Source organism: Lipomyces arxii (genome assembly GCF_038497795.1).
Source record: "Lipomyces arxii strain Phaff 12-163 unplaced genomic scaffold V1512scaffold_23, whole genome shotgun sequence".
NCBI classification, from domain to species: domain Eukaryota; kingdom Fungi; phylum Ascomycota; class Lipomycetes; order Lipomycetales; family Lipomycetaceae; genus Lipomyces; species Lipomyces arxii.
Genome location: NW_027117722.1, coordinates 20,666 through 43,888, shown reverse-complemented (window position 1 = coordinate 43,888; position 23,223 = coordinate 20,666). Strand labels below are relative to the sequence as shown.

General features: G+C 47.6%; 10 protein-coding genes across 10 annotated transcripts; 6 read left to right on the top strand and 4 right to left on the bottom strand.

Annotated features, from left to right (window-relative positions):
* The first annotated feature begins 141 nt into the window (after positions 1 to 141).
* Positions 142 to 1,313, top strand: V1512DRAFT_267164 (60S ribosomal protein eL8). Its single transcript, XM_066917224.1, has 2 exons — positions 142 to 193; positions 485 to 1,313. The coding sequence occupies exons 1-2, from the start codon at positions 191 to 193 to the stop codon at positions 1,262 to 1,264; spliced, it is 783 nt and encodes a 260-aa protein (XP_066769634.1). The 5' UTR covers positions 142 to 190; the 3' UTR covers positions 1,265 to 1,313.
* A 131-nt stretch (positions 1,314 to 1,444) lies between these two features.
* Positions 1,445 to 5,086, top strand: V1512DRAFT_82593 (lethal giant larvae like, C-terminal-domain-containing protein). The gene is made up of 4 exons (XM_066918520.1): positions 1,445 to 1,692; positions 1,744 to 4,393; positions 4,438 to 4,706; positions 4,758 to 5,086. The coding sequence occupies exons 1-4, from the start codon at positions 1,624 to 1,626 to the stop codon at positions 4,830 to 4,832; spliced, it is 3,063 nt and encodes a 1,020-aa protein (XP_066769633.1). The 5' UTR covers positions 1,445 to 1,623; the 3' UTR covers positions 4,833 to 5,086.
* Positions 5,087 to 5,723: 637 nt separating this feature from the next.
* Positions 5,724 to 6,020, top strand: V1512DRAFT_249596 (uncharacterized protein; the record flags this gene model as incomplete). The annotated part of the gene is made up of 3 exons (XM_066914625.1): positions 5,724 to 5,729; positions 5,777 to 5,924; positions 5,974 to 6,020. 3 exons carry the CDS (start codon positions 5,724 to 5,726, stop codon positions 6,018 to 6,020), a joined length of 201 nt encoding a protein of 66 aa, XP_066769632.1.
* Positions 6,021 to 6,107: 87 nt separating this feature from the next.
* On the bottom strand, positions 6,108 to 8,927 carry V1512DRAFT_287896 (rab-GTPase-TBC domain-containing protein). Its single transcript, XM_066918126.1, has 4 exons — positions 8,550 to 8,927; positions 7,826 to 8,528; positions 6,436 to 7,779; positions 6,108 to 6,378 (listed from the first exon to the last, which is right to left on the bottom strand). Exons 1-4 carry the CDS (start codon positions 8,788 to 8,790, stop codon positions 6,126 to 6,128), a joined length of 2,541 nt encoding a protein of 846 aa, XP_066769631.1. The 5' UTR covers positions 8,791 to 8,927; the 3' UTR covers positions 6,108 to 6,125.
* A 24-nt stretch (positions 8,928 to 8,951) lies between these two features.
* V1512DRAFT_267154 (Threonyl/alanyl tRNA synthetase) lies at positions 8,952 to 10,396 on the top strand. The gene is made up of 2 exons (XM_066917223.1): positions 8,952 to 9,192; positions 9,239 to 10,396. The coding sequence occupies exons 1-2, from the start codon at positions 8,997 to 8,999 to the stop codon at positions 10,309 to 10,311; spliced, it is 1,269 nt and encodes a 422-aa protein (XP_066769630.1). The 5' UTR covers positions 8,952 to 8,996; the 3' UTR covers positions 10,312 to 10,396.
* On the bottom strand, positions 10,309 to 11,585 carry V1512DRAFT_267149 (mitochondrial 37S ribosomal protein mS45). Its single transcript, XM_066917222.1, has 2 exons — positions 11,020 to 11,585; positions 10,309 to 10,865 (listed from the first exon to the last, which is right to left on the bottom strand). Exons 1-2 carry the CDS (start codon positions 11,560 to 11,562, stop codon positions 10,377 to 10,379), a joined length of 1,032 nt encoding a protein of 343 aa, XP_066769629.1. The 5' UTR covers positions 11,563 to 11,585; the 3' UTR covers positions 10,309 to 10,376.
* A 118-nt stretch (positions 11,586 to 11,703) lies between these two features.
* Positions 11,704 to 13,906, top strand: V1512DRAFT_82534 (PhoD-like phosphatase-domain-containing protein). Its single transcript, XM_066918518.1, has 3 exons — positions 11,704 to 12,137; positions 12,181 to 12,866; positions 12,910 to 13,906. Exons 1-3 carry the CDS (start codon positions 12,054 to 12,056, stop codon positions 13,847 to 13,849), a joined length of 1,710 nt encoding a protein of 569 aa, XP_066769628.1. The 5' UTR covers positions 11,704 to 12,053; the 3' UTR covers positions 13,850 to 13,906.
* V1512DRAFT_242957 (uncharacterized protein) lies at positions 13,851 to 15,887 on the bottom strand. The gene is made up of 4 exons (XM_066914302.1): positions 15,669 to 15,887; positions 15,536 to 15,613; positions 15,348 to 15,486; positions 13,851 to 15,304 (listed from the first exon to the last, which is right to left on the bottom strand). The coding sequence occupies exons 1-4, from the start codon at positions 15,725 to 15,727 to the stop codon at positions 13,964 to 13,966; spliced, it is 1,617 nt and encodes a 538-aa protein (XP_066769627.1). The 5' UTR covers positions 15,728 to 15,887; the 3' UTR covers positions 13,851 to 13,963.
* Positions 15,888 to 17,274: 1,387 nt separating this feature from the next.
* On the top strand, positions 17,275 to 20,191 carry V1512DRAFT_277912 (putative phosphatase regulatory subunit-domain-containing protein). Its single transcript, XM_066917943.1, has 2 exons — positions 17,275 to 19,561; positions 19,606 to 20,191. The coding sequence occupies exons 1-2, from the start codon at positions 17,441 to 17,443 to the stop codon at positions 19,843 to 19,845; spliced, it is 2,361 nt and encodes a 786-aa protein (XP_066769626.1). The 5' UTR covers positions 17,275 to 17,440; the 3' UTR covers positions 19,846 to 20,191.
* Positions 20,143 to 23,223, bottom strand: V1512DRAFT_287890 (WD40-repeat-containing domain protein). The gene is made up of 3 exons (XM_066918125.1): positions 21,892 to 23,223; positions 21,646 to 21,849; positions 20,143 to 21,603 (listed from the first exon to the last, which is right to left on the bottom strand). The coding sequence occupies exons 1-3, from the start codon at positions 23,206 to 23,208 to the stop codon at positions 20,371 to 20,373; spliced, it is 2,754 nt and encodes a 917-aa protein (XP_066769625.1). The 5' UTR covers positions 23,209 to 23,223; the 3' UTR covers positions 20,143 to 20,370.

Sequence of the window (23,223 nt, the reverse complement as noted above, 5' to 3'; positions counted from 1 at the left end):
AGACTCCACTGATATTATTGGCATATTTACGCTACATGTCATTCTATAAAGCCCTAGCCGTACTAGGGTTAAAAATACAGCAGTCACGCACCACTAACTCTCTCATCGTCAACTCGTATAGTTTGGAGCTCACGTTCACCAGTTCAAGCCTTCTCACTCAGCAACAGACTCCATCTCGACAACACTCACAATGGTACGTATTAATATTTCATCTGTTTTTGAACTAGCAAAAGGGTGAGCATCTGCCTGAATCATGTTTCCTGTCACTATTCTGTCTCTTTAAATCACATTGCAACGTTACATGTTTTAACTTGAACGGGATTTTGGGACAAAAAAGACTACACTTAGTATTCTATATACTATCTGAAATCGTCCCTATGGCTCAGTCTTTGTGTAAAAAGCAAAGACTGTAGAGGATCATGGCTAAGCAGAGCTCCCCTGAGAGTTTCTTTTGACCAGTTGACTGATCCTCAATGACTTATAGCCACCAAAAGGAAAGAAGCCAGCACCCGCCCCATTCCCATCGGCCAAGGCCTCAAAGAAGGCCCCTAAGAATCCTTTGATTGAGAAACGGCCACGAAGCTATGGTATCGGTCAGGACATTCAGCACAAGCGTAATTTGTCTCGTTTCGTCAAGTGGCCAGAATATGTTCGTCTCCAGCGTCAGCGCAAGATTCTCAAACTCCGTTTGAAGGTCCCTCCCGCCATTGCTCAGTTTGGCACCACTCTCGACAAGAACACAGCCACCTCTGCGTTCAAGCTCTTGAACAAGTACAGACCCGAGACTACCGCCGAGAAGAAGGAGCGTTTGATCAAGGAGGCTGCTGCCATCGCCGAGGGAAAGAAGAAGGAGGAGGTTTCCGAGAAGCCTTATACTGTCAAGTACGGTCTCAACCACGTTGTAGGTCTGGTCGAGAACAAGAAGGCTTCGCTTTTGCTCATTGCTGACGATGTCGACCCTATCGAACTCGTTGTTTTCTTACCCGCCCTTGCCCGCAAGATGGGTGTCCCTTACGCCATTGTCAAGGGCAAGGCTCGTCTTGGAACTTTGGTTCATAAGAAGACCGCTGCCGTTGTTGCTTTGACCGAGGTTCGATCTGCTGACAAAGCTGAGCTCAGCACTTTGATCTCTGTCATCAAGTCCAACTTTGGTGAGAAGCATGAGGAGGCTCGCCGTCACTGGGGTGGTGGTATCATGGGCACTAAGACCACTACCAAGCTTGAGAAGCGTCGTAAGGCTCTTGAAGCTGCTATCAAGGCTTAAAAAGTTTATTAAATATAATTGTGTATAATTAATACTTTTTTTTTGCGTATATTTTTACTTCATAGTAAAAGTCAATGGTTTCAGGGTTTGTGAAATAAGCTTTACAAAATAACCTTAATGGATACACTCGGAACTCGGATGCGGACCGACCCAGTCAGCGTAAATGCTCACCGAGACGCTTCGAGGGCGTACACATGCTGTTTACCTGGTTGTACTATACTGTCAAATACAAATAAATCTGTGTCTGCTAATGCGGGTTCAGAGTGTTTTTTAGTATCGTGTACTATTAGTTACTAGTAAATACTGTTAATTTGTCAATCTGATCTTCTATATGCAGAATCTGAGCGATTAAGTACGCAATGCTTAAACTGAAGTCTGGCAGAGACCTGTCGTCCGGTCTAACTCCACATATATTTGGTCTAGAAGACGTAAGTACTGTGACGTCTTTGTCTGTGTGTATCAGTTGACAATCTGAATAGCTGGCAAGATTCGGTATAGACGGCGGAGTGTCTGTCCTGGCTTTTGATCCCGTGCAGAGTTTACTCGCAGCAGGGACGGATACAGGTCGCGTGTATGTCTTTGGTCAGCCCGGTGTCGAGCTTAAGTTTGATTTATGTCCGGGTAAAGCGATCATTCACATGCGAATAGTGCGGTCACAGTATTTGATAATTATTGACGCCAACAACGCGGTCACTGTGCTCTCACTCGAGGCCAAAGAGGTTTTCTCCGTGTTCCAGGCGGATATCCCCATCACAGCTGTCGAGTCTGACCCGTCACTTGACTGGTTGTTTCTTGGACTCGACAACGGGCTGACAATCGTGTACGACATTGACCGGGGGTTAAAATCACCGTACAGAATCGGCAACTTGCAAATGAAGGCAATCCCAAGAGGGCCGGTGTCGCCTGTCATGTTTATCGCTATGCATCCGCGGTCTGTGCAAGTGTTGCTGATTGGATACCGAAACTGCGCGGTTGTGTACTCGATGGCGGATGACAACATGTTTCTGGTGTTGCAATACGAAGTTCCCGCAGGCGCTCCCGGTGGAGATTTACATCCGGTACATTTTCAGCAGTCGCGACTGCCGCGGCTGACGACGGGAGCATGGCACCCGAACGGACACCACATCGTGACTGCGTACGAGGACGGGTCGATTGTGTTCTGGGACGCCAAAGAGGGTAAGCTACTGCAGGCCCGCACTATTGACGACACAGACGTCAACGAACCGCGGACCGGGATTTTCAACACGTCCGATGTCAGCCTGCAGTCTGTGCGCGAACCAATTTACAGGATCGCGTGGTGCTGCACAGCTAACGCTGAAGACACCTCGCTGCTGGTTGCCGGCGGGGAACGAGCAGACATGCCGCTCAAAGGCATGACGTACATGGAGTTTGGACCGACTCCGGTCGTGCAGATCACGTCGTATCAGGCAATGGGAGAGCATTACGCGCAGCCCCGACGGCAGCGGATATATCCTGTTCCTGTTGGCGCGGACCCGGTCGACTTTATAATGATTCCGCGCTCATCGCCGTACTATGCCGGCAACATGGACCCTGTTGCTATCGTGACCGTGCTCTCGTCCGGCGAGCTGTACTCAATCGAGTTCCCGTCCGGAGCCGCATTACCTGTCGCGTCGATGTTTCCGCCGTCTCTGTGCTGGATCCAGCCTCGGATGTCCGCGTTCACGATCGCGGCTGTGAGAAGAGAGCAGTGGGTCGGAATGATGTACTCGCGCAAGAAACAGCCCGAGCTGCTGCTGTCTGGCGGTGCGCCTGCGCCGTCGCGGCTGCGCAAGTTCGATATCCGTAACATCATTGTGACTGGCCATTCGGACGGGACCGTGCGGTTGTGGGACGCGTCGCATGGCGAAATTGAAGACTCGCAAATTCTGGACGTGTCGATCGCGGACGCGCTGAACCGTGGCGACGACGTGCGGGTGTCGCACATTTCGTTTGCAGGACAGATGGGTGAGTTGTCTGTCGCGTGTGAGACGGGCGAGCTGGTGTTTTACAAGTATGGTTTGAACAAACCAGCGTCTGCGGAGGAAATACAACGGCGCATATCTGCGCTGCAGATCACCGATAGCGACGGGCGGACGCCTGTGATTTTGAATTTAGCGGCTAGGATTGATCCCAAAATGAAGGAAGGATTTTTGCCCGTGTTTGCGTTAAACCCAATGCGTGGTCCAATTACGGCGGTCAAGAATAGCGATATTGGCTTTTTGGCGGTCGGGTACCAGTTTGGGTCGCTTGCTCTGGTCGAGCTGCGGAACATGCAGCTGATTTACCTTGAGGATATGGCAGGACTTGGGCTTATTGACTCGAGCGCAAAGCGATTCCCGCTACGGACTACGACGGCCAATGCGAACCAAGGAGTACAGTTGGAGATACCGACTGCGATCGAGTTTTCGTTGATGGTGATTGAAGGCGACAGCTACTCTTCGATCGTGCTGAGTGTTGGCACCAACTTAGGCCGATTATTGACGTTTCGGGTCGTGCCTGCCAACCGAGGTCAGCATGCTGTGAAGTTTGTCGGCGCAGCGCATTTGAAGAGCAAGGTGCTGTCGCTTTTGCCGATCGATACCGAGTACGGTGTCAGCGCGGTCGCGACGCCGAACATTTTGCAGAAGTTGCCGCAGGCTGTCGTGATTTCGGGCGCGATCGTTGCTGTCACAGAGGAGGAGGTGCGAATTATCAGGCCACCGAAGAACAAGCTGAACAGCAAGTCGTTTGACGATAAGGTGCTTGTTGCCGGGATTTCGCTGCTGCGACCAGGTGACACGCTGGTGCTGGTGTGTGTGACGACGGCGGGGTACATTCGGGTGTATAGTTTGCCCGGGTTAAAGGAGCTGACGAGTTTGTCTGTGCAGCGGTACCATGATTTGCGGTACGCGGGGAGGAGCATCGTGTCTATGAACGGCGACGTGCTGGTTGGTATAGGCAAGAACGAGTCTGCGCTATTTAATATTTGGGGCAAAACGTTTTCAAACAAGACGACAAACAAGAACAGTGAGGCCGCTACGGATTTGCTGTACGACGCGCTGAAACGAATGCCGCCGCGGCCGGCAATCAGTACGATCCAGTGGATGTCTGGGACAAAGTACATTTCACCAGCGGATTACGATTTACTAAGTAAGATGTTTTTAAAAGTAAAAACTGTGATGCTAATGATATAGTTGGCGGGCCACACCGGCCAAAGTCCAAGCGGCAGATGGAAGAAGAGCGTGCGCGGCGGGAACAGCGTCGGCTGGCAGCAACGTCGATGGTGCACTCGAGTCCTGGACCGTCGTCGTCGCGGGCGGCTGCGTCGATGTATTCAGGGCGCCAAAGGCCGACAACCATGTACGGTCAGATGACTGACGAGGTCAATGAGCGTGGCGAGAGGCTTGGATTCATGTCGAGCCAGTTTAGCAAGCTGGAGGACGCGTCTGAGGAATACATGAAGGTGAGTTTCGTATGTTGGCGGATTGCTGGGAGCAGGCTAATAATGGTGTAGAGCATTTCGGATTTTCTGGATGATCAGAAACGGAACGCGACAACGGCGTATTTCAAGAATAAGTTTTTAGGATAGTGTAATATAGGTTTGTTATCGATCTGGATTACAATTGTAGTTGTTACACATGGCTACAAAATCTATTCGCGAATAAGGAGAATGCAAATCTTGTACGTAGAGTACATGAGACACAATGTAGATAATGCCAGATCTCGGGTTTCCGATCAGTATAGTTCATTTCATTTTTGCAGTCGATGAGCTGTTTCGCGTGAATGGCCTGAGAGTCGAATCGGGTCGCGTACTGTCTAGGACGTCTAATGGATCAGCTTCTGTTGTCTGCCGCAAAATACGTAATTGTCTACAAACGATCGTTGTGTGTTCTTTACCTAGTGCCGCTCGTATTTTACGTCGTAAGTACTAATGCTGCTGCTGCCAGTACGAATGTTATGGTCACACTGTTTACTCCGGTTTTGTATGTTTGATACTGCCAAGTATTGTAATAAAGTTTCCATGCGCATGTTTTAACCCTGCCGTTCTGAACAGTCTTTGGGGTTGTCTAATTGACTTTGTGAGGTTTCCGCTGTAATGTTGGCCATGCTGCATGGTTTGTTCATCTTATACACGTTGTCAAATCTCAATAGTGTCGTAGTTGACAGTCGACTGCCAGTTCAAACAGGCTGTATTCGACGTGTGTATATTATACACTTGAGCAAGACTGGAGCGTGTATGCGTCAGCGGTTGTGTACTCTCTTACTTGATTGACGCACGCACGTATCACGACGTACTCGTTACAGCCCATCTCGTACGCCAGGTTTAGGGTGCTAATTCAAGTGCATACAGCAAATGCATATTCATCATTACATTTTGACACTTAACACTGGCCAATCAACACATCTTCAATCTCAATTTCAGACGAACTTTCAGCAAATTCATACAAAAACACCAGCAAAAATGACGATTGAACAGACAATGAGGGTGCGTATCAAACGAGTATTGTGTTGTGTGTAGTCTGACAAAGCCAGGCCCTGTCCTTTTACTCGCGCACGCAACCGCAGTACTTCTGGCCAGCCGCTATCGCATTCACACTTGTTCCCGGATTCGCCGTGTTGACCTCGTTCAGACGCCGGTTTTTGTTTGCTGATGCTGCTGTTGTTCCGACTGAATATCCCTGTATGTTGCTCTGTATTGTGTTTCCTCGGCGACCGAACTAACGACACAGTGCCAAAACGCGAACGGGTGCCCTTGTCAGGATATGATGATGAATAGATTTTACGCAATTTATAAATATAAAAATCAAATTAACAAATACCCACGTCCAAAACAATCAATTAATAAAAAAAAAAAAAAGCAAAGCGCTCTATTTTCCACATATTACTCTGCAATCCCAGCTGGTTTGACCCGGTTCTTGTGCTGCAAATCAACAACACCTTCAGTCTCGAGACCGGCAAGCACGTCTCCGCCGTCATCGTCATCATCGTCATCGTCGTCATCTTGCTGAGCCGACGTGCCCGCCCCCGCCCGTCTGACCGCGTCTTCCCGGGCCTGTTGCTCTCTCGCCTGCCGCTCCATGTCGTCTATCCGCTTCCTGACCTCGCCGGCAACCCGCATGCTGTCCGACACAAGACTGTCAAACAAATCTCTCAGCGTAGTTTTTTCCCGTAACGAGCCCTTAGCCGGTAACAGCTTGATTGAATCTGCAAACTCGTACGAAAACAGGCGCTCGAGCGCTTCGTCCGCCAGAACGACCATCCGAAACGTAGGCAACGTAATGTGCAGCGGGTGGTTCGGGTCCAATGCTATATTTGCTTCAACTTTTCTCTCATTCTCGCCCTCCACCGGAATCAGAGGTCCTTCGGTTTGGCCATCAACAGGGTCAGCAGTTGCGTACTCAAATGCCCGTCTGATGAACGCGCTGACGGACGACAAGTAGTCAACCGGAATGTCTGCTGTCGAGCTCGACCCAGGCGGCGACACTGATCCTGACTTGTTGGTCGCCGTGCTCGATGAAGATTGCAAATCCTGGTTATCGCCCATCATGATTGGCGGCGGCGCAAGGTTAGTGGTGATGTACAGCAGTCCTTCCGACATTTGCAGAATGCCCTCTCGGTCGACTTTGTTGTCGCCATCCTCGTCATAGAGTTCAAAGAAATACGCCATGCTGCTCATGATGTCTGTGTCCTTGATACTTGCAATCCCACTCACAACGTCACTTAACGTCAAACCGCCTCGCAGCTCGATATCCCATCGGTGAAACAGCCTGATGAGAAAATCATGTGGCCCAACGGCCCAGTTCGTAATGCCACGCATGAAAATCTGAAAAGAATCAAACCCCATCATTGTCTTCTCCGGCCCGAGCCCAAGTCGGGACGACTGTAGTGCCTCGTAAAACCGGTCGTACACGTTTGACAAATCGGTCGGGCTCAGATGTCCAGTCTTGTGCAAGTTTCTGATTTGCGTGCGTTTGGCAAACGACTCGATGCCTTCGAGCACGTTATTTTTGTGTTTCCGTCTTTGCTCAATGATGACATCTTCGGTTATAACAGAAAACTCTTTAAACGCGACAACCATTAGTTCTTGGAACTTTGTCACCTCGCGCAATTTCTCATTCTTGGACGTCGGGTGTGCGGAGTCGCCTAATCGAGAAAAGTAGTCTTTTAAAATGGAAATGAACGACCCGTCGTCGGTCACGTCCAACAATTCCTCTCCGTTGATGCGCAAAATTGCAAGTCCGATCTGAAACAAAACTTTTGGTCCTTCAAGGAAAAACACGTCTAAGATACGGAACGCAAAAGTGAGTGGCATCGAGTTCACATAGAGTGACAAGAACCAAGGGAGAGACACAACAGAGAGCTGAATATCACATTTGACTAGATGTTCCCACAATATCGGCATAGTCTTCTCAACCAGTGCTTCCAGCACTTTCTGGTCTAATAATGTGCCGTACATTGTCTGGGAGTAGTACCCCGGCAGCAGGTCATCGCATAGGGCTGACAAGCACCAGAATGCCTGTTCTTCACTCATGAAGCTGTTCGTTAGCGAAAATTCCAAGAGAAATTTTAATAACAACCCACATTAGCAGAGCAGCTACAACAATATTCATGGCCTGACAGTACCCAACCGCTTGATTACGCCAACTGTACATGGTCAAGACCGAGCGCAGTCTAGATATTCCTTCTTCAGACTGGTACGCCGGGTACTCCGGCAACGACCGGTTCAGATCCTTGTCGATTTCTTCAATCGCGAGCGATGTTCTACCCTCGTATTCCTTTAACAAATTCCGGTACAGGTTTGGGTTTGCAACTCGTAAGTACATTGATCCTGACGTCAGTTCCCAAATCTCGCCTCTAAGTCTATTTGGCAGACCGACTCTGATTAGCTTTTGAAATGTCGGCAGGCGGATGAGTGTCAGATTGCGGCCATGATCTCGCATGTACTCTGACCACAGTCTCAATTTTGATTTGTCCCTGAGTTTGCGAGCGTCGCCAGGGTATTTGAAGATCTGGCCTAGTCCGCCAGGAAGTGGTGCGTCGGGATTGTTCAACAACGGTTTATCTGACAGCAAATGCTCTGAATACAAAGTTGCGAGAAATTTGCGGAGTAGATGCATGTCCGCGACGTTAGCGAGCAAGCTCTGCTTTAACTTGTCACAAAACTGCTCGATCTGTGACCTCAGCCCGACGAACTGTAGATTTAGTTTAAGGCCATGTAGGGTCTGTATTGTGAGTGCAAACAGATATGACTTTGACGCCAGCCTTTCGACTCTGCGGATCGCGACTAGGGGAATGACAAAAGTACAGCTTCTGGACTCGATTGATTCAAACACGAGATACGCTTCGGACAGATACAGTTTTCCAGCAAAGTACAAAGCCGATTTCTCAAGAGAGAACTCAGTTGAAATTGTTTCTTGAAGGGTCGCGGTTGGAGGGAGACGGTATGTGTGCCTAAAGATCTCGTCACGACTTGGCCGTTGCTCTTGTTCTGGATCGAATAAGGACAATTGAGCCGCTTTATTTCTTATAGTCGCCAAAAGCGACATTATTGGTTAGTTATTTAGTATCAGATCAGTAAGGCAGAAGAAATGAGAGTATTGTGACGTGAGGGCACTAATTGGAGTAGCGGTTGTTGGCTGCTGCTCTCGCCTGTACATCTGTGAGCCGCACTCCCTCCATATACCTGCGCTATATTATACCCGTGCCTATTGACCCTGTTTGAACGCATACTCAACAGGTTGAATACGTTGAAATGCTTACTTCTGCTGTTGTAGGAGCGCTTGCGTGTCAGGTGGATTCGTATCTTGATACATTTGAGACTGTTGTCGTTAGTTGCAAGCCTGTTGAATTTCTTCCTGTTAAGAATGGAAAGAAATCAAAAGTGATTGTCCCGACTGAAGATGCTGCTTATGAAGTCGAGTTTAAAGACACAATTTTGTTTCCTGAAGGTGGGCAAATTTAGCATTATGAAGTAGGGTAGTGCTAAATCATCAGGTGGAGGACAACCTTCGGACCACGGCATGATTCTAGCTGGAGGAAAAGAAATCCCAGTTTTGGCAATTCGAAGGGAATCATTGACTGCGCTGCATAAAGTACAAACTCCACTTGAACCAGACACAAAAGTTAAGATGGAACTTGACTGGAAACGGAGGTTTGATCATATGCAACAGCATTCAGGGCAGCATTTAGTGTCTGCGATTCTAGACCAGATGGAAGTGCCTACTCTTTCATGGTCCTTAGGAGAGAAGATGTCCTATGTTGAGATTCCGCGGAAATTGACAGAGGAAGAAGTGCTGAGTGTGGAGGACAGGTGCAACAACGTAATCAGTCAGGGGCTAGATATCACGGTCGAGGTGCCTGACAAAGATCTAGTCAAGAAAGATAAATTGCCCGATGATTATGACCAGGAACGAGGCATTCTACGGGTAGTTCATATCGGTGACTTGGACGCGAACCCATGCTGCGGGACGCATTTGAAGAACACAAAGGAAATGAACGCAATTTCGTTACTGCACCAGGTCGGCATTAGAGGCGCAAACAGCAGATTGTACTTTCTGATTGGCGACCGGGTGCGTGCGTACGCAAGGGAAATGAACACGCTGACCCGATCGTTGAACGCGAAACTGTCATGCCAGACCGAGGAAATTGAAACAAAGATTACCAAGCTGGACAGCCAAATGAGAGATTCTTACAAGAGCGAGAAACAGTGGATGGCAGAGGTCGCGTCGCTCGAAGCAGCCAGGATCAAGACCGAGTTGGCGGAATGCAAGAAAGTATACGTGTATCGACCTGAGCAATCGACGCTGGTTTACTTCAACATGCTCATGGCCGAGCTCAAGTTGGAGCCCGGGTCCGGAGTTGTTGTACTTGCGTGTGGGACTGGAAAGACTGGTGGGGCCCTGGTCGTCATTGGCGACAACGCGGACAAGGTTGCTGCGGAAATACGGGACGCTGGAGTTGTAAAGGAACTTAAGGGAGGCGGCAAAGGTGTCAAGTGGCAGGGCAAGGTCATGGCATGGGAAAAGGGCGAGCCTGAAACGCTTAGTGCTTTTGTTTCAAAATTGTAGAAATAGAATAGACGCTACGAGCATCCATCGGATCGAATATATTACACGATAAGTATGTACATAATTTAAATGTTCAGCCTGTTGTCTTTGAACTTGCGGTACTTCCGCCGATGGTCTCGGCCAGCACCATATCTATACCCGACCAGTCCAGTTTTAGCCGGTGTCGCGACCCAGACGTATTTCTTCCTAAACTTGACAATCGCGTTGTCGCCTTTCAGACCTTTAACCGCCGCCGTGATTTCTTCTCTTGACGCGTTCGGCGCAATGGTGACTGTTGGTTCTTGCTCGCGCAGCAATTCTTCGCGTAACAACGTCTGCGCCGGCTTGATGCCGAGCTGCAGTGCCGCGTTCTCAGGGCTGTCGTCGTAGTTTTCGTCGACCAACGTCATGTTTGTGTATCCTGCGCGTTTGTGGGCTACGATTTCGTTTGTCGGGTCGAGCACGTCTCTGACATCGCGGGCGTTGAAGACATCAATTCGGAACCGGCCGTTTGTGATTGGCATCATTCTGTACATTCTGTCTGCGAACCGCTCCATATCTGATGTAACTTTGTCCTGGTCTGTTAGTATGCACAAATGGAAAAAAAAACAGTCAGCATAGTAGTCAGTAGAACAACTCTAACCATAAAAAATGTCTTCAAGACTAATCGAAATATATTGTAAAGTGACTCATCATTCAACTTCCAGACTGCTGTATAAATAAACTCACCTGACTTCTCCATTCTTTTTCACTATCAGCTAACCTTAGCGCAGCCTCGACTCGTTCTTTCCTGATCCCGAGCCTGGTGCTGATTTGCGCCGGCGTGCGTTTCCGGTCCCGCTGGGTGACGATCTCACGCTTAAGTTCGTTCGACAGCAAGTGCGCGGTCTTAGTCATCGGGTTTAAAGGAAATGGTCTGTATGTGTTGTCGAGGTTCGGATTTGCGACAAAGTTATCTCGACCGGTTCTGTTTCTTCTTCTGTTAAGTTCACTGTCTCTGGCTGCTTTAGACCGGGAATGGGGAATATAGTTCGGGATATGGTTTCTTGGTGCGTAGCAAAACGGGTTTGTCGAGTAATCACCATTCAAAGCTCTAGGACCGAGCCAATTAAGCATTTGCGACTGAGGTTGAGTTTTTCCAGGTAAAGACGGGACTCTTCTTGTGAGATATGCTTTTGAACCAATAGTTGCTGCCCTTGAAGGCACAAATGTGCCATTCACAGGCAATTGCCTTTCTTGAAATGGCCGAACTTTTCGAATTGCAGCCAACATTGTCAAGATGGAATTGATTTCTTTTGTTTGCAATGGAGGTTTCGACGATATTTTTTGATGATGAGGGTTGAAAGCCGCATGTTTTCATAATTATAGCATAACTGCATCATCATATAAACACTACGCCTATATAATTAAATTCTCGCGGATAATTTTCATTTCTTCTTAATGACCCTTCCAGCGTTTTACGTTGCAAAATGATGAAACCCATCGCGTTAGTTATCAGATATTCAGTCCGGAGCATTATGTTTTATGTGACTGGTAATTATTTATAGGTGATGAATGCGTCTGGCGCAAACTTGTTACGTAACAAGGACGCTTTTAATTTTGGTTATCTGATTTGTTTTAAGCGTAGAAGGTCTTTTGTTTTGGTATTACTGTAATTGGTAATTAAATGCATTTATCAACTCTCACACAAAGTGTCGTAGTCCTTCAATTTATAAACCTGCGGCTCGTCCCTTTTTTTTAAGGTCGATCAATCATTATATAAAATGGGACTCAAGACCTTTGCAGTAATCTCTTGTGAGATCTCATCGACTCTGCTTAGGTTATTGAGTTACATCTTCTTGCGATGGGTATGTGAATTCATTCTAATCACACGCAGTACTAATCAAGTAGATCCCATCAAGTGTAATACCAAATATACTCTACACGGTCACTGCCATCTACGTGTCTTCATTCGTCTACATCTTCTCGTCTGAAGCATCCGAAGCAGGCTTAGGTCAGGATCAACCTGGTACTGCCACAGATAAGCAAGATGAACAAGAAAAATCAAAGAAAAAAAGAGGCAAACAGAAAAAAACAGAAAAGAAAGTACCGCGATGGCACAGGTCGCCATTGACTGTGCTTCTGGTTGGTGTGCCGGCTCATAACAGGCCGGGTCTGACGATGCTGACCGCGGCTGTGAACCTGTCTTTGGTTTTCTTCGTTGTTGATTTGATTTATACTGCGTTCACGGTCATGCCGATCTTAAACCTGGCTTTCACTAGGATCGGATACGTGTCTGAGACTGAAGCCCATTTCGTTATCAGAGAAGCACTAAAGTTCCCGTTTGGAATCCGGTATAAAGAAATTCAAGAGCACGATGTTGATCCGTTTAATGTCACCAGTTGGGCTGGTTGGACTGGTATCAAGCTCGGTGACTATGCTTCTCCGGAAACAGATTACACTACACCTGTCGTGCTCAGAAACCTGACACCAGATACAGTGTATGCTTACAACACTCCGACCGCAAATGGTACTTTCAAGACCGCGCCTGTCGGGCCGGGCAAATTTAGTTTCCTGAGTTCATCCTGCATTAAAGCGTAAGTCCAATTTCCTGTCATGTATTCAAAATCTAACTTACAGTCGTGTGCCTTACTCACCTTTAGACCACCCGCTCAAGATCCACGGGTTCAGGGCCCACAAGGCTTTAATGTCGCAGGCAGACTTCTTTTTATTCCTCGGCGACTTTATGTACGCGGACGCGCCGAAGCTGATGGGCACCGACGTCGAGTCGTACCGGCGGCACTACAGACTCGTGTACGCGGACATGCGTCTGACCGGGTTCAACAAGTTGCCGATGGTGCACGTATTTGACGACCACGAGATCATCAACGACTACGATGCCGACGACGTCGCACTATACGAGCCCGCAATCACGGCGTGGAAAGAGTATCAAGCCGGCGCCAACCCGATCCCGGTGCGTGAGAACACGACGTACTACACTTTCGAGCGCCAAGGGATCCCGTTTTTCTTGCTCGACACTAGAACGTACCGGTCGGCTGAGCGACTTGAAGATAATGCCAACAAGACCATGCTCGGCAAGGACCAAATTCAGGACTTGCGGGCCTGGCTCGACCTGTATCGCGACGCGCCGTTCAAGATCATTGTCTCCTCAGTCCCGTTCACCAAGAACTGGCAAGGCATCGACATGGCAGATACGTGGGCAGGATACCTTCATGAGCGGGCACTGATTCTGAAGTACTTTTGGGACGTTGGCGGTGTTGTCATTCTATCTGGTGACAGGCACGAAGCGGCTGCGATTGAGTTCCCATCACCGGACGGCATCAGGAGGCACGACGCGATTGAGTTCTCGACCAGCCCGTTCAGCCAATTCTACGTACCGATTCGGACTCACAAGCAGCGCGACTCGGAAGACGTGACAATCATGTACATGCCAGATGGGAACTCAAAAGTCGGCAAGATCGATATTGACACTGCTGGCCCTGACGGGTCATCTTCGCTTGTGTTTACGTTGTACATTGACGGGACCAAGCGGTGGCAGCACCGGCTCGAGGCCTCGTAACTTCGGTAGCATAAAAAAAAAGTTGATTCAAACTTATATACACGTAAACGTACAGTACATGTCAAAACAAAACTAGATATACGGAAGAAATGCAAAGCAACAAAACAACAAAACTTAAGCAAACGACTTTGAGACTCTGTCCTCAGTTTTGCGCTCTTCCTCCTCGACGCTCTCGTCATCCGCGTCCTCGTCCTTGAGCCAGCCAGAACAACGAGATACGGCACGTTCCCAGAGCTTGTAGTACTTCTCGCGCTTCTTTTCCGAGATCGAGGGCTTGAACACTGTTTCGCCAACCTTGTTGACCTTGAGCAGGTCCTCGAATTTGTCATACACGCCGGCGGCGAACCCTGACGAAATGGCAGCTCCTAGCGCAGTGGTTTCACGGTACTGCGGGCGGACGACATCGATGCCAATGATGTCTGCCTGGATCTGCATGCACACATCCGAGTTTGACATGCCGCCGTCGACCTTGAGTTCCTTCAGTTCGTAACCAGAATCTTTCTGCATGGCCTCGAGCACCGCGCGAGTCTGGAAACATGTTGCCTCAATGGTAGCACGGCAAATGTGTTCGCGGGTGGTGTAATTTGTGATGCCGTAGATTGTGCCCTGGGTATCGTCGATCCAGTAAGGAGCGAATAGGCCTGAGAACGCGGTGACGAAGATGACACCGCCAGCATCTGGGACCTTGGCTGCCAGCTGGCCGACCTGGTCGGAATCCTCGATCAGCTTCAGGTTGTCGCGCAAGAACTTGACCGCCGAGCCACCGACAGCAATGGAACCTTCGAGCGCGTAAACAGGTTTCTGACCCTTAAAATGATACGCGACCGTGGTCAGCAGACCGTTGTTTGAGAATACGGGGGACTCGCCGGTGTTGTAGAGTAAAAACAGACCGGTGCCGTATGTGTTCTTGCCCATGCCAATTGTGAAGGCACGCTGGCCGACCAAAGCAGCCGACTGGTCACCAAGACAGGAGGTGATGGGGACTCCGCCTAGGACGCCGTCCTCAATGATTCCATATGCTTCGTCATCAGCCGAGCAGACAACTTTTGGGAACTTGACGCCTTCTGCGACGCCAAAGAATGAGAGTAAGAACGGATCGTACTTAAGAGTGTTGATGTTGAGGAACATGGTTCGAGACGCGTTTGTGGTATCTGTGACGAAACGAGTATCAGTACCATCTCTACCACCACCAGTCAAATGGTACACAAGCCAGGTGTCGACGGTGCCGAACATGAGGGTACCCTTGTCGCGAGCCTCCTGGACAGCGGAGATGTTTTCAAGCATCCAGACCAACTTGAGAGCGGACGGGTAGGTCGAGACGGGAAGGCCAGTAGTCCGGTGAAGGGTCTCGGCGCCGTCTTTTGACTTGAAGTGGTGGACCAATCTTGCGGTTCTGGTGTCTGGCCAAGCAATAGCGTTGTACAGTGGTTTTCCAGTTTCTGAGCTCCATGCGACCTGAATATTAGTGACGGAAAAGACGCTAGAAGGAATGGCGTACAGTAGTCTCACGCTGGTTAGTGATTCCGACGGATTTGATCTTTGCTGCATCGTAACCCTGACGAATGAACTTCTTCACGGCGCCTTCGATACAATCTTTTGCACTTCGGATAATTTCGTAAGGGTTTTGTTCGTGCCATCTAGATGAGTTTAGAAACAGAACAAATAATAGGAACAATGAGAACATACCCCGCATGAGGATATTGCTGTTCGAATTCGATTTGGTGAGTTGCGTAAGGCTTTCCGGTATGATCGAAGATGATGAAGCTTGAATATTAGTATAAACAATTTCATCCACGAGACCATCATTCAACAAACGTACCGAGTTGAAGTTGTGCCAGTGTCAAGAGCACCAATGAAAGACAATTCTTCGTGAGACATTTTCGATTAGTTGAAGAAGAGAGAGAGCAAGGCAATGAAGATAATCCGATAAAAAGGAAGAACAGGGGGGAAAAAGAGTCCGGGCAGAGCGGTGAGGATAAAAAAGAAATTTTGGTGGAGCGGAAGAGAAAACGGGGGAAGACGGGGCACGGAATGCGGGTCCGGAGTTTGAAGTTTATCCGAAACATGAATTAATTTGGCTTGAGACAACCCCGCCTTTTTATTTTACGATGTTACAATTTAAGCATTGTGTTTTGATTTTTATGTTTGTTTACTGTAAATAACATATAAATAATAATAATAAATAAATATCATAGTAACACAAATGAAATAAACGATGAAAAATCCGGAAAAAGCTGCTTACTGAATTAGTGTACACTAGACTTGCTCCGAGCTTTGGTTGTAGTCATAAGTTTGATTGCTGTTCGGATTAACTTTAAACGACGCTGTTCCGGATGTCACATTCACTACCGCAATTTCAAATGATGTAGAAGTAATTAAATTAATAGTATTTATTCATTATATAGTATTTAGAAATTTATTTAAGTATTGAGTAGATGTAATACGTAAAGGCACAATAATAGATTGTAATGTAAAGTAGTACACTGTAGTAGGGACTAGACTAGTGAACAATAACCGAACAGACTAGACAATCCTTGATTACGCTGATTGGAGTAGTGGAGTCCCCAACTGTCGGCGACATAATACGACACTCCCCGGGAAGAACGGGCAATACCGGAGAAGTATTCGTGGTTACTATATTGTACAATACCCTTGTACTATTGTCAGTGCACAATACCCTTATAATAAATGATCTGTACAATACCCTTTAATATTGAGTACAATACCCTTGTGCAATATTTAATAACCGTTACCCTACTTCGAGTACTTGCTCTTGCCTCAATCGTTGTTTGATTAAATGAGCTAATATAACATAAATTAGTTATATAGTATGTATAGCCCGTATGTATAGTAGTACTATATAATATATATAATATATATATAATACGACGGAATAAACCGAGTAATAAAAAACGCCACAGATTAAGCATTCAGCTAAAATGTCTATCGTATGATGATGAAGCAGCCTTAATTGATGAATCTCCACAAAGATTCCTACTTACTTATGCATTACATAATATTCTATCATCCTTGGTTGTCGGTTCTTGGCATAGACCTAGCTGGAATAGCTGAGCTGCGGGCGTGTGTTTCTTCTTTTGATGTGGTTCGTGCACTTAATTTAACCCCAGTATAACACGCATCAGGAAGCATTATTCTGACAAGCTGACATAGTGCGATGTTCTAGTAGCTGTATTATACTGTAAAGTACTATGTATACTATACTATAAATCATAGTATAAAACGTATATAATATATATAATATATACAATATATACAATATATACAATACAGTCACAATACAAACATATTATGTTACACAAATATGTCGTGTCGAATTAATGAACTGAATGTGTCGACAGATAATATACGACTCAACACGCCATTTAAGTGTAAAACCCTATTCCATGTAAACGTCCGTCCGAGCCGTGAATTTGTTTCTCACACAAATCTTTGTCTCTTTTCTTCCTTCAAAGGCCTTTTCTTTTCTAATTAAAGGACTGAAAAGAAGTACCGGAAAGGTATTTGGCAGACAAATTGCAATATTGAACAGTACAAAACTATTTGTATCTGATTTCAGAACTTCAAAGAGTAATGCCTTATACCCCTCCTGCGGTTTCTCCTCTCAACACATCTTCAACCCCTTCTTTGCCTTCAATCTCACCAAATGCTCCTTCAAATTCGATGTTACCTCCTCCTGCTCATCCTCAATCAGCGACTTCGACGATTCTTTATATGAATGGCCCCTCTTCTTCGGCTGTTTCAAATCTACCTCGTTCGACTTCTTTCTTACATAAACAACCTCGATCTTCTCCTCAAAAACCTCATTATTATACTCAACAAAATAGACAAATGTTTTCGGTTTCAACTGTCGCCTCTGCAAATGCTGAACTAGCGTCAGCTTCTCCGCTCATTCATACTCCAGAAGTATCTCAATCTTTAGAGAAATCATTTCCAAAGCCAAGCGCTCGCCACATTGAATCTTCAGAGCAGGACGATGATGAAGATCGTTCTTCTGCAAATACTTCAACTGATGATGAATTTGACGATGACGCTGATACAATCGTTGCCGGTGGAATTTCTCGAAGAATCAAAAACTTGGCTGCGTTACATGAAGCTGTGTTACAAATGCCGCCTCAAAGACGTCAGGCTTCCCCCACTCGTTCAACTTTTACTGGCACAGATTCTGCTCCATTGTCTCCAAAATCTAGTAATGACTACTCTGTGGTCTCTTCAGTTCTTACTTCATCGTTCGAAGATTCTGATGATGAGGATACCCCGGTTCCAAGAATGGTCCGCAAAAAGTCCGGTGAGTTGGTCAAACCGTCGCTCAAGTCAAGCAGACCGTCGTCAGTACCTTCGACTCCGACGTACCCTAAGAATGTCCATTTTGATACGCATCTTGAACATGTTCGTCATTTCTTGCAGGCTGAGAAACCGTTGGCTGTCTCTAACCAGGCATCCCCTGTCGATGAAAAGGAAGATGAGTTCATTGGTTGGAAACCACAGAGATTTGTGAATGATATCGATGACTTGCCTGAACGCAGCTCTAGTCCATTCTCGATGTACGACTGGGAATTGGTATTGCCTAACTTCCCTGATAATCCAAACCAGTCCGCTCTTGTCTTTGTCGAACGTGTCTTCTTGTCTCCTGACAAAAGAACTTTACTAGGACACGTTTCAGTCAAAAATATGGCATTCAACAAATGGGTAGCTGCAAAATTCACGGTTGATTATTGGAAAACTGTGTCTGAAGTTGGTGCTGATTATACTGACGTTATGCATTCCCGTACCCGTCCCCCGGTTGGGTACGATCGGTTTACCTTTTCAATCAAACTGCAGGACTTTTCGAAGCTAGAGAACAAAACTTTGTTTTTTTGTGTCAGATACAATGTTAACGGTCAAGAGTTTTGGGATAGCAATGATGGGAGAAATTATCAGGTCGAGTTTAAACGCAAGATGCGAAATGGTGGCGCTGTTCCTCGTCGATATTCTTACGACAGACGACTTTCAGAGACAGACATTGAGCCATCACTGTTTTCAGTCTCGCCGTCGTTTCTGTCGTCAACAGAATCGTCGCTGCCGACTTTTAAACCAGACGGACCTGCTGCTAGAGTTGATACTCCTAATTCACATGGAGCAAAAGTTCCTCGGCCGGACGCGCTCGATTACTCGTTTGATTCAATCTACACCACGTCAAAACATTCTGATCTTCACTTGTTTACTTCGCTCTCAGATACGTCATTGTCGTCAAAAATCAAAACGTCTCGGCCTCCGACGCCGGTCGAGTTGGTTGCGCCTGCCGGTCGGCCGTTCAACTCGCGTTATGATTTCCGTGTCTCGCTCAACGCGGTGCTTGCGTCTTCTGCTACTGCGGCTCCAGCGTCCTCATCGTCGCATTCGTCGTCTCCAGAAACCGTCGTCGGTGATGCTGCGCCGGCTTCGGCGTCTTCAAAGCACGGCTTTGCGTTCGGCCGTTCACGATACAAAGTCATCAACAACAAGTCACCGTCGCACAGTGCGAACGGGTCTGGCGAGATGTCGCCGGACCAGGTCAGACAGCCGCGCGCGTCTGGGCCGTCGTCGGCCGATATGCGGCATGTCAATAAGCAACTTGCTAGTATGAAGCTGCACGAGACTCCTGCTACTGTGGTTAAAGAAAAGCCGTCGATTGATTCGACGTCATATCAAGATTTCCTTGACAATTATTGCTTTGTAAGTACTTCTATTAGTGGTTAGTCAATGACTAACGGTCGCAGTTCCAAGGTCCACAAAGAGGCCGATCACTTCAGTCGTCTACTCCAACGTCACCAACCCTGACACAGACTTACACTAGATCAACACCTAGATTCTACATTGGCCCGCGGTCAAGCTCGCCGTCACCGGATGACGTGTCGCTTTATGAATCGCCAGTGACTGAAACGCCGTCTCAAAATACTACTCCGGTTGCGTCCGTGACTCCGACCGCGACACCGAGACCGGCTTCAGTCATCAACTAGACTTTCGCTAGATTGAGCTCCTTTTGCTTATAGATCTTCAATCTCTCTCGCTATTAATTTTTTCGTTTTCAGTCTTTTTTGTCGATTTTGTTTCTGCAATGGTTTTTTTATCGTATATGGATACAAGGGAAGAGGAAGTACTCGGGTACGCGGTTTATCGTACGTTTACTATTAAAAGGAGTTTTGTGTTTTTTTTTGCAGTCGTTATAATGTGCATTACTTTCGTTTGTTCCATTCGTTTTTGTGCTTTGATTTATTTGCATTTTGCACTTTGCACTTGTTAAGGTTGGTTGTATAGCACTTTTGCATCCAAATGTTCAATCAGTATATCTATTCTACTATGTTATTGTGATAGATTAACAGGGCATATCAAAAACAGATAGCCCTAAACCTCAACGGTTTTGTCAGTCGTGATATATTCAACCCCTTTCCAAAAGGATGATCCATATTAGACTCGACACAAATCGAAAACGCAGATCTTTTTTTTTCTTCTCGATAAGATAAAAGATAAAAAAAAAGTCATTATTAAGCTGTAATAAACGCTCTTTTCTTCATTCCCCTTTCAGCCTGAGTTTTCTGTTCCTCCATGTCTTGGAAGTCCTTGACGTGCGAGTTTTCGTACGCCCGGCTGACGTATTTCAGCCCTGCGATGTTGAACCCGAGTTCAGACCGTTGCGACTTGACCGCGTCGCGTAAATTCTGTCTGACGCTGTCTAGCATAGGGCGCATGGTCTCTGTCGCGATGATTTGCTTGTAGTAGATTCTGATTAAAAAAAACAACACTCGGCACGACAGCGTGACGTTCCATCCACGTTCGGTCCATATGTTGATGAACCGTAGTAGCGAGACGACGTTATGGAACGGAAGGAGCAAGAGTGCGTCTTGCAGCTGCGCGGGCTTGACGGACTCAACCACGTTCAAAACGTACCGTTCTGCTGAGATGTTGTCTTGCGACGCAAACACGACGTGGCGTTGCGGGCGCGAAGCAGGTTTGGTCGCGTACTCTTCTGCCAAGTCCAGGTCTGTGACGCCGAGCTCGAGAGCTTCGGCAATGCGTTCGCCGGCAACTAAAGTCTCGACGGTTTGTTTTCCGGCCGCGGTCGTGACCTCGTCCTGATTGTTGTCGTCGTCGTCCATGGTGTGCCTGCGATCGTCGGCCTCGAGCGACGTAACTAAAGTAGACTCGTACATTTCTTCCATCTCGCGCTCGCGTTCTTCTTCTAGAAACACCTGGTCGTCTGTCTGTTCCCAGATTCGAATACTCTTATCATGCGATGCCGACACGACAAACTCGCCCGAGTGCGCGACCGCAAGCGCCCAGACTTCGGATATGTGTCCTTCTAGTTTCTGAATGTTTTCGAACTTGTTGCCATCCCAGTACTTTACTAGTCTGTCTTTCGAAACCGAAAAAAAGTTGTGTGAGTCTGGCATGAACTGCACGCCCATGATGCTGTCGTTGTGCGCAAAAATAGACCGGTGACAGTCACCGAAATCAAGGCCCCAGATCTTGATGTTTTTGTCCGCCGAGCACGAAATTAGTATTTTGGAGTCAAACGAAACAGCCATCGACAGCACAGGCAGCTTGTGCCCGTACAAATTGAGGAAAAACTTGAGCGTATCGACAAAGAAAACCTTGATTGTGTTGTCCAGTAGCGAAACGGCGACGTATTTCCCATCCGGTGACAGTCGCGCGCACAGCACGTCGTCCGTCAACTCGAGCGTGCGGGTGTGTTTGAGTTTCATCCGTGGCACGGTTCGCTGATTTCGTCAGTCAGGTTCGAACAAAAAAAGTACACTCACTCTTGTGCCAGGAATCTCATCCTGGACAATCCTGAACTCCCAAAATTTGACGCTCTTGTCAGCACTGCCGGTGATCATACTCTTGCCGTCAGCGCCGACGTCGAGCGACCACAGCGCGCCGTCGTGCGCGTCGATCGTGTCTAACAAACTCGAGCTCGCAACGTCGTACATTTCAATTTGTCCAGACTTCGTCCCTACAACGACCTACTCATTAGCACACCATCTCACTTACACTTAGAAACATACAATCAAGTCACCAGGCAGAAAAGTGACACAGAGAGCGTAGCCACAGTCGAGTGTGCGAATACAGTTTGTGGTCTTGACGTTCCACACCTTGAGTCCGCCGTTGCTAGCAGACGCAATCATGGTATCGTCTGAAGACAACGACAGCGCCCGAACGTCTGTTCGGTGGCCGGCCAACTCGAGCCCGTACTGCTTGCTGTACTCTGCAGGGCCGGTACTCTTCTTGTGCTGCTCCGGCACGGAAATGGTGTATGTTTCCAAGCAGTTCGAACTCAACGAGACTAGAATCTGAACGCTGTCATGTTTTGGCGATAGTGCCCAGTCAATACTCCGCACTTTTGCTGGCGTACGCACAACCACAAACGGAATATACGTCTCGTTCACTAAATCAACATCGAGCTCGCCTTCGTCCCCCTCCACACCCTGTGCTACCAACTTCTCTTTCCGCCGTCTTCGTTTCCGCGCAATCGACTTTTTGACTTCATCTTCACTTCTGATTCTCCAAATCTCAATCGCCCTGTCTGTGCCATGACACGCGATGAACGGTTCGGTCGGGTGAATCGCAAGTGTGACTGCTCGGTCTTTACTCTGTCGCCGCAAAATTCCGCGCTGAGATATGCGTTCGCCGTCCTTTATGCTCGTCACGTCAAGTTCCCACACTTTGATTTCTGAATCTGAACCACCCGCAGTCATGCAAACCGTGCCTGAGACCGCTAAAGCCCAGCACTCGCCTCTGTGTGCGACATGGGTCTCTAGACAGTGCTGAGCAGATAAGTCCCACAGTTTAATAAACCCGTCCTTAGCAGTGCTGAGTAACCATTTACTGTCTTCTTCCTCGCCGTTCACAAACTCAAGCCCTGTGATTTGTTCTTTATGTCCTCGTAATCTGTACAGCCCAGTCTCTGAAATTAGATCCCACACAATCACATTTGTGTCTCGCGACCCACTTGCCAGTCTCGTGCCCGATTCATCAAACTTGAGCACCACAACTGCAGACTTATGCCCATTAAAACTCACAACCACGATTCCAGTCCGCGCATCCCACACCCTAATCGCGCCGTCACTATACCCAACCGCAACAACCTCGTCAGCATACGCAGCCACAGCAGTGACCTCGGCCTTGATGCTGGCCTCGTTCCATTTCGAGATCCGCTCACCGGTCTTGACGTCCCAGCACACAACACTCTCGAGTGCTCCAACCAATGCCCTGCCGGCACTCGCACCGCCTGTTGCCAGAGGTGGAAGCCAAATGACATTTGAGTTTGACGCAATCACTCCAAACGCGGCGTCTGGTTCGAACCGCAAATACGATTTCACCATTTTTGTTTTCTTCGC

Bases quoted from the DNA above. Each gene is read 5' to 3' on its own strand.
- V1512DRAFT_287890 (XM_066918125.1), bottom strand. From the start codon at position 23,208: ATGGTGAAATCGTATTTGCGGTTCGAACCAGACGCCGCGTTTGGAGTG. The intron at 21,850-21,891 runs GTATGTTTCTAA...GCTAATGAGTAG, and splicing joins TTCTGCCTGGTGACTTGATT to GTCGTTGTAGGGACGAAGTC. The intron at 21,604-21,645 runs GTGAGTGTACTT...TGACGAAATCAG, and splicing joins ATGAGATTCCTGGCACAAGA to CGAACCGTGCCACGGATGAA.
- V1512DRAFT_242957 (XM_066914302.1), bottom strand. From the start codon at position 15,727: ATGTCTCACGAAGAATTGTCTTTCATTGGTGCTCTTGACACTGGCACA. The intron at 15,487-15,535 runs GTATGTTCTCAT...AAACTCATCTAG, and splicing joins CAGCAATATCCTCATGCGGG to ATGGCACGAACAAAACCCTT. The intron at 15,305-15,347 runs GTACGCCATTCC...ACTAATATTCAG, and splicing joins CTAACCAGCGTGAGACTACT to GTCGCATGGAGCTCAGAAAC.
- V1512DRAFT_82534 (XM_066918518.1), top strand. From the start codon at position 12,054: ATGGGACTCAAGACCTTTGCAGTAATCTCTTGTGAGATCTCATCGACT. The intron at 12,138-12,180 runs GTATGTGAATTC...CTAATCAAGTAG, and splicing joins GTTACATCTTCTTGCGATGG to ATCCCATCAAGTGTAATACC. The intron at 12,867-12,909 runs GTAAGTCCAATT...TCTAACTTACAG, and splicing joins AGTTCATCCTGCATTAAAGC to TCGTGTGCCTTACTCACCTT.
- V1512DRAFT_82593 (XM_066918520.1), top strand. From the start codon at position 1,624: ATGCTTAAACTGAAGTCTGGCAGAGACCTGTCGTCCGGTCTAACTCCA. The intron at 1,693-1,743 runs GTAAGTACTGTG...CAATCTGAATAG, and splicing joins ATATATTTGGTCTAGAAGAC to CTGGCAAGATTCGGTATAGA. The intron at 4,707-4,757 runs GTGAGTTTCGTA...ATAATGGTGTAG, and splicing joins CGTCTGAGGAATACATGAAG to AGCATTTCGGATTTTCTGGA.
- V1512DRAFT_267154 (XM_066917223.1), top strand. From the start codon at position 8,997: ATGCTTACTTCTGCTGTTGTAGGAGCGCTTGCGTGTCAGGTGGATTCG. The intron at 9,193-9,238 runs GTGGGCAAATTT...CTAAATCATCAG, and splicing joins CACAATTTTGTTTCCTGAAG to GTGGAGGACAACCTTCGGAC.
- V1512DRAFT_267149 (XM_066917222.1), bottom strand. From the start codon at position 11,562: ATGTTGGCTGCAATTCGAAAAGTTCGGCCATTTCAAGAAAGGCAATTG. The intron at 10,866-11,019 runs GTGAGTTTATTT...CTAACAGACCAG, and splicing joins AAAAAGAATGGAGAAGTCAG to GACAAAGTTACATCAGATAT.
- V1512DRAFT_277912 (XM_066917943.1), top strand. From the start codon at position 17,441: ATGCCTTATACCCCTCCTGCGGTTTCTCCTCTCAACACATCTTCAACC. The intron at 19,562-19,605 runs GTAAGTACTTCT...TAACGGTCGCAG, and splicing joins TCCTTGACAATTATTGCTTT to TTCCAAGGTCCACAAAGAGG.
- V1512DRAFT_287896 (XM_066918126.1), bottom strand. From the start codon at position 8,790: ATGTCGCTTTTGGCGACTATAAGAAATAAAGCGGCTCAATTGTCCTTA. The intron at 7,780-7,825 runs GTGGGTTGTTAT...GCTAACGAACAG, and splicing joins GTTGTAGCTGCTCTGCTAAT to CTTCATGAGTGAAGAACAGG. The intron at 6,379-6,435 runs GTTACCGGCTAA...TTTGTTTGACAG, and splicing joins TTTGCAGATTCAATCAAGCT to TCTTGTGTCGGACAGCATGC.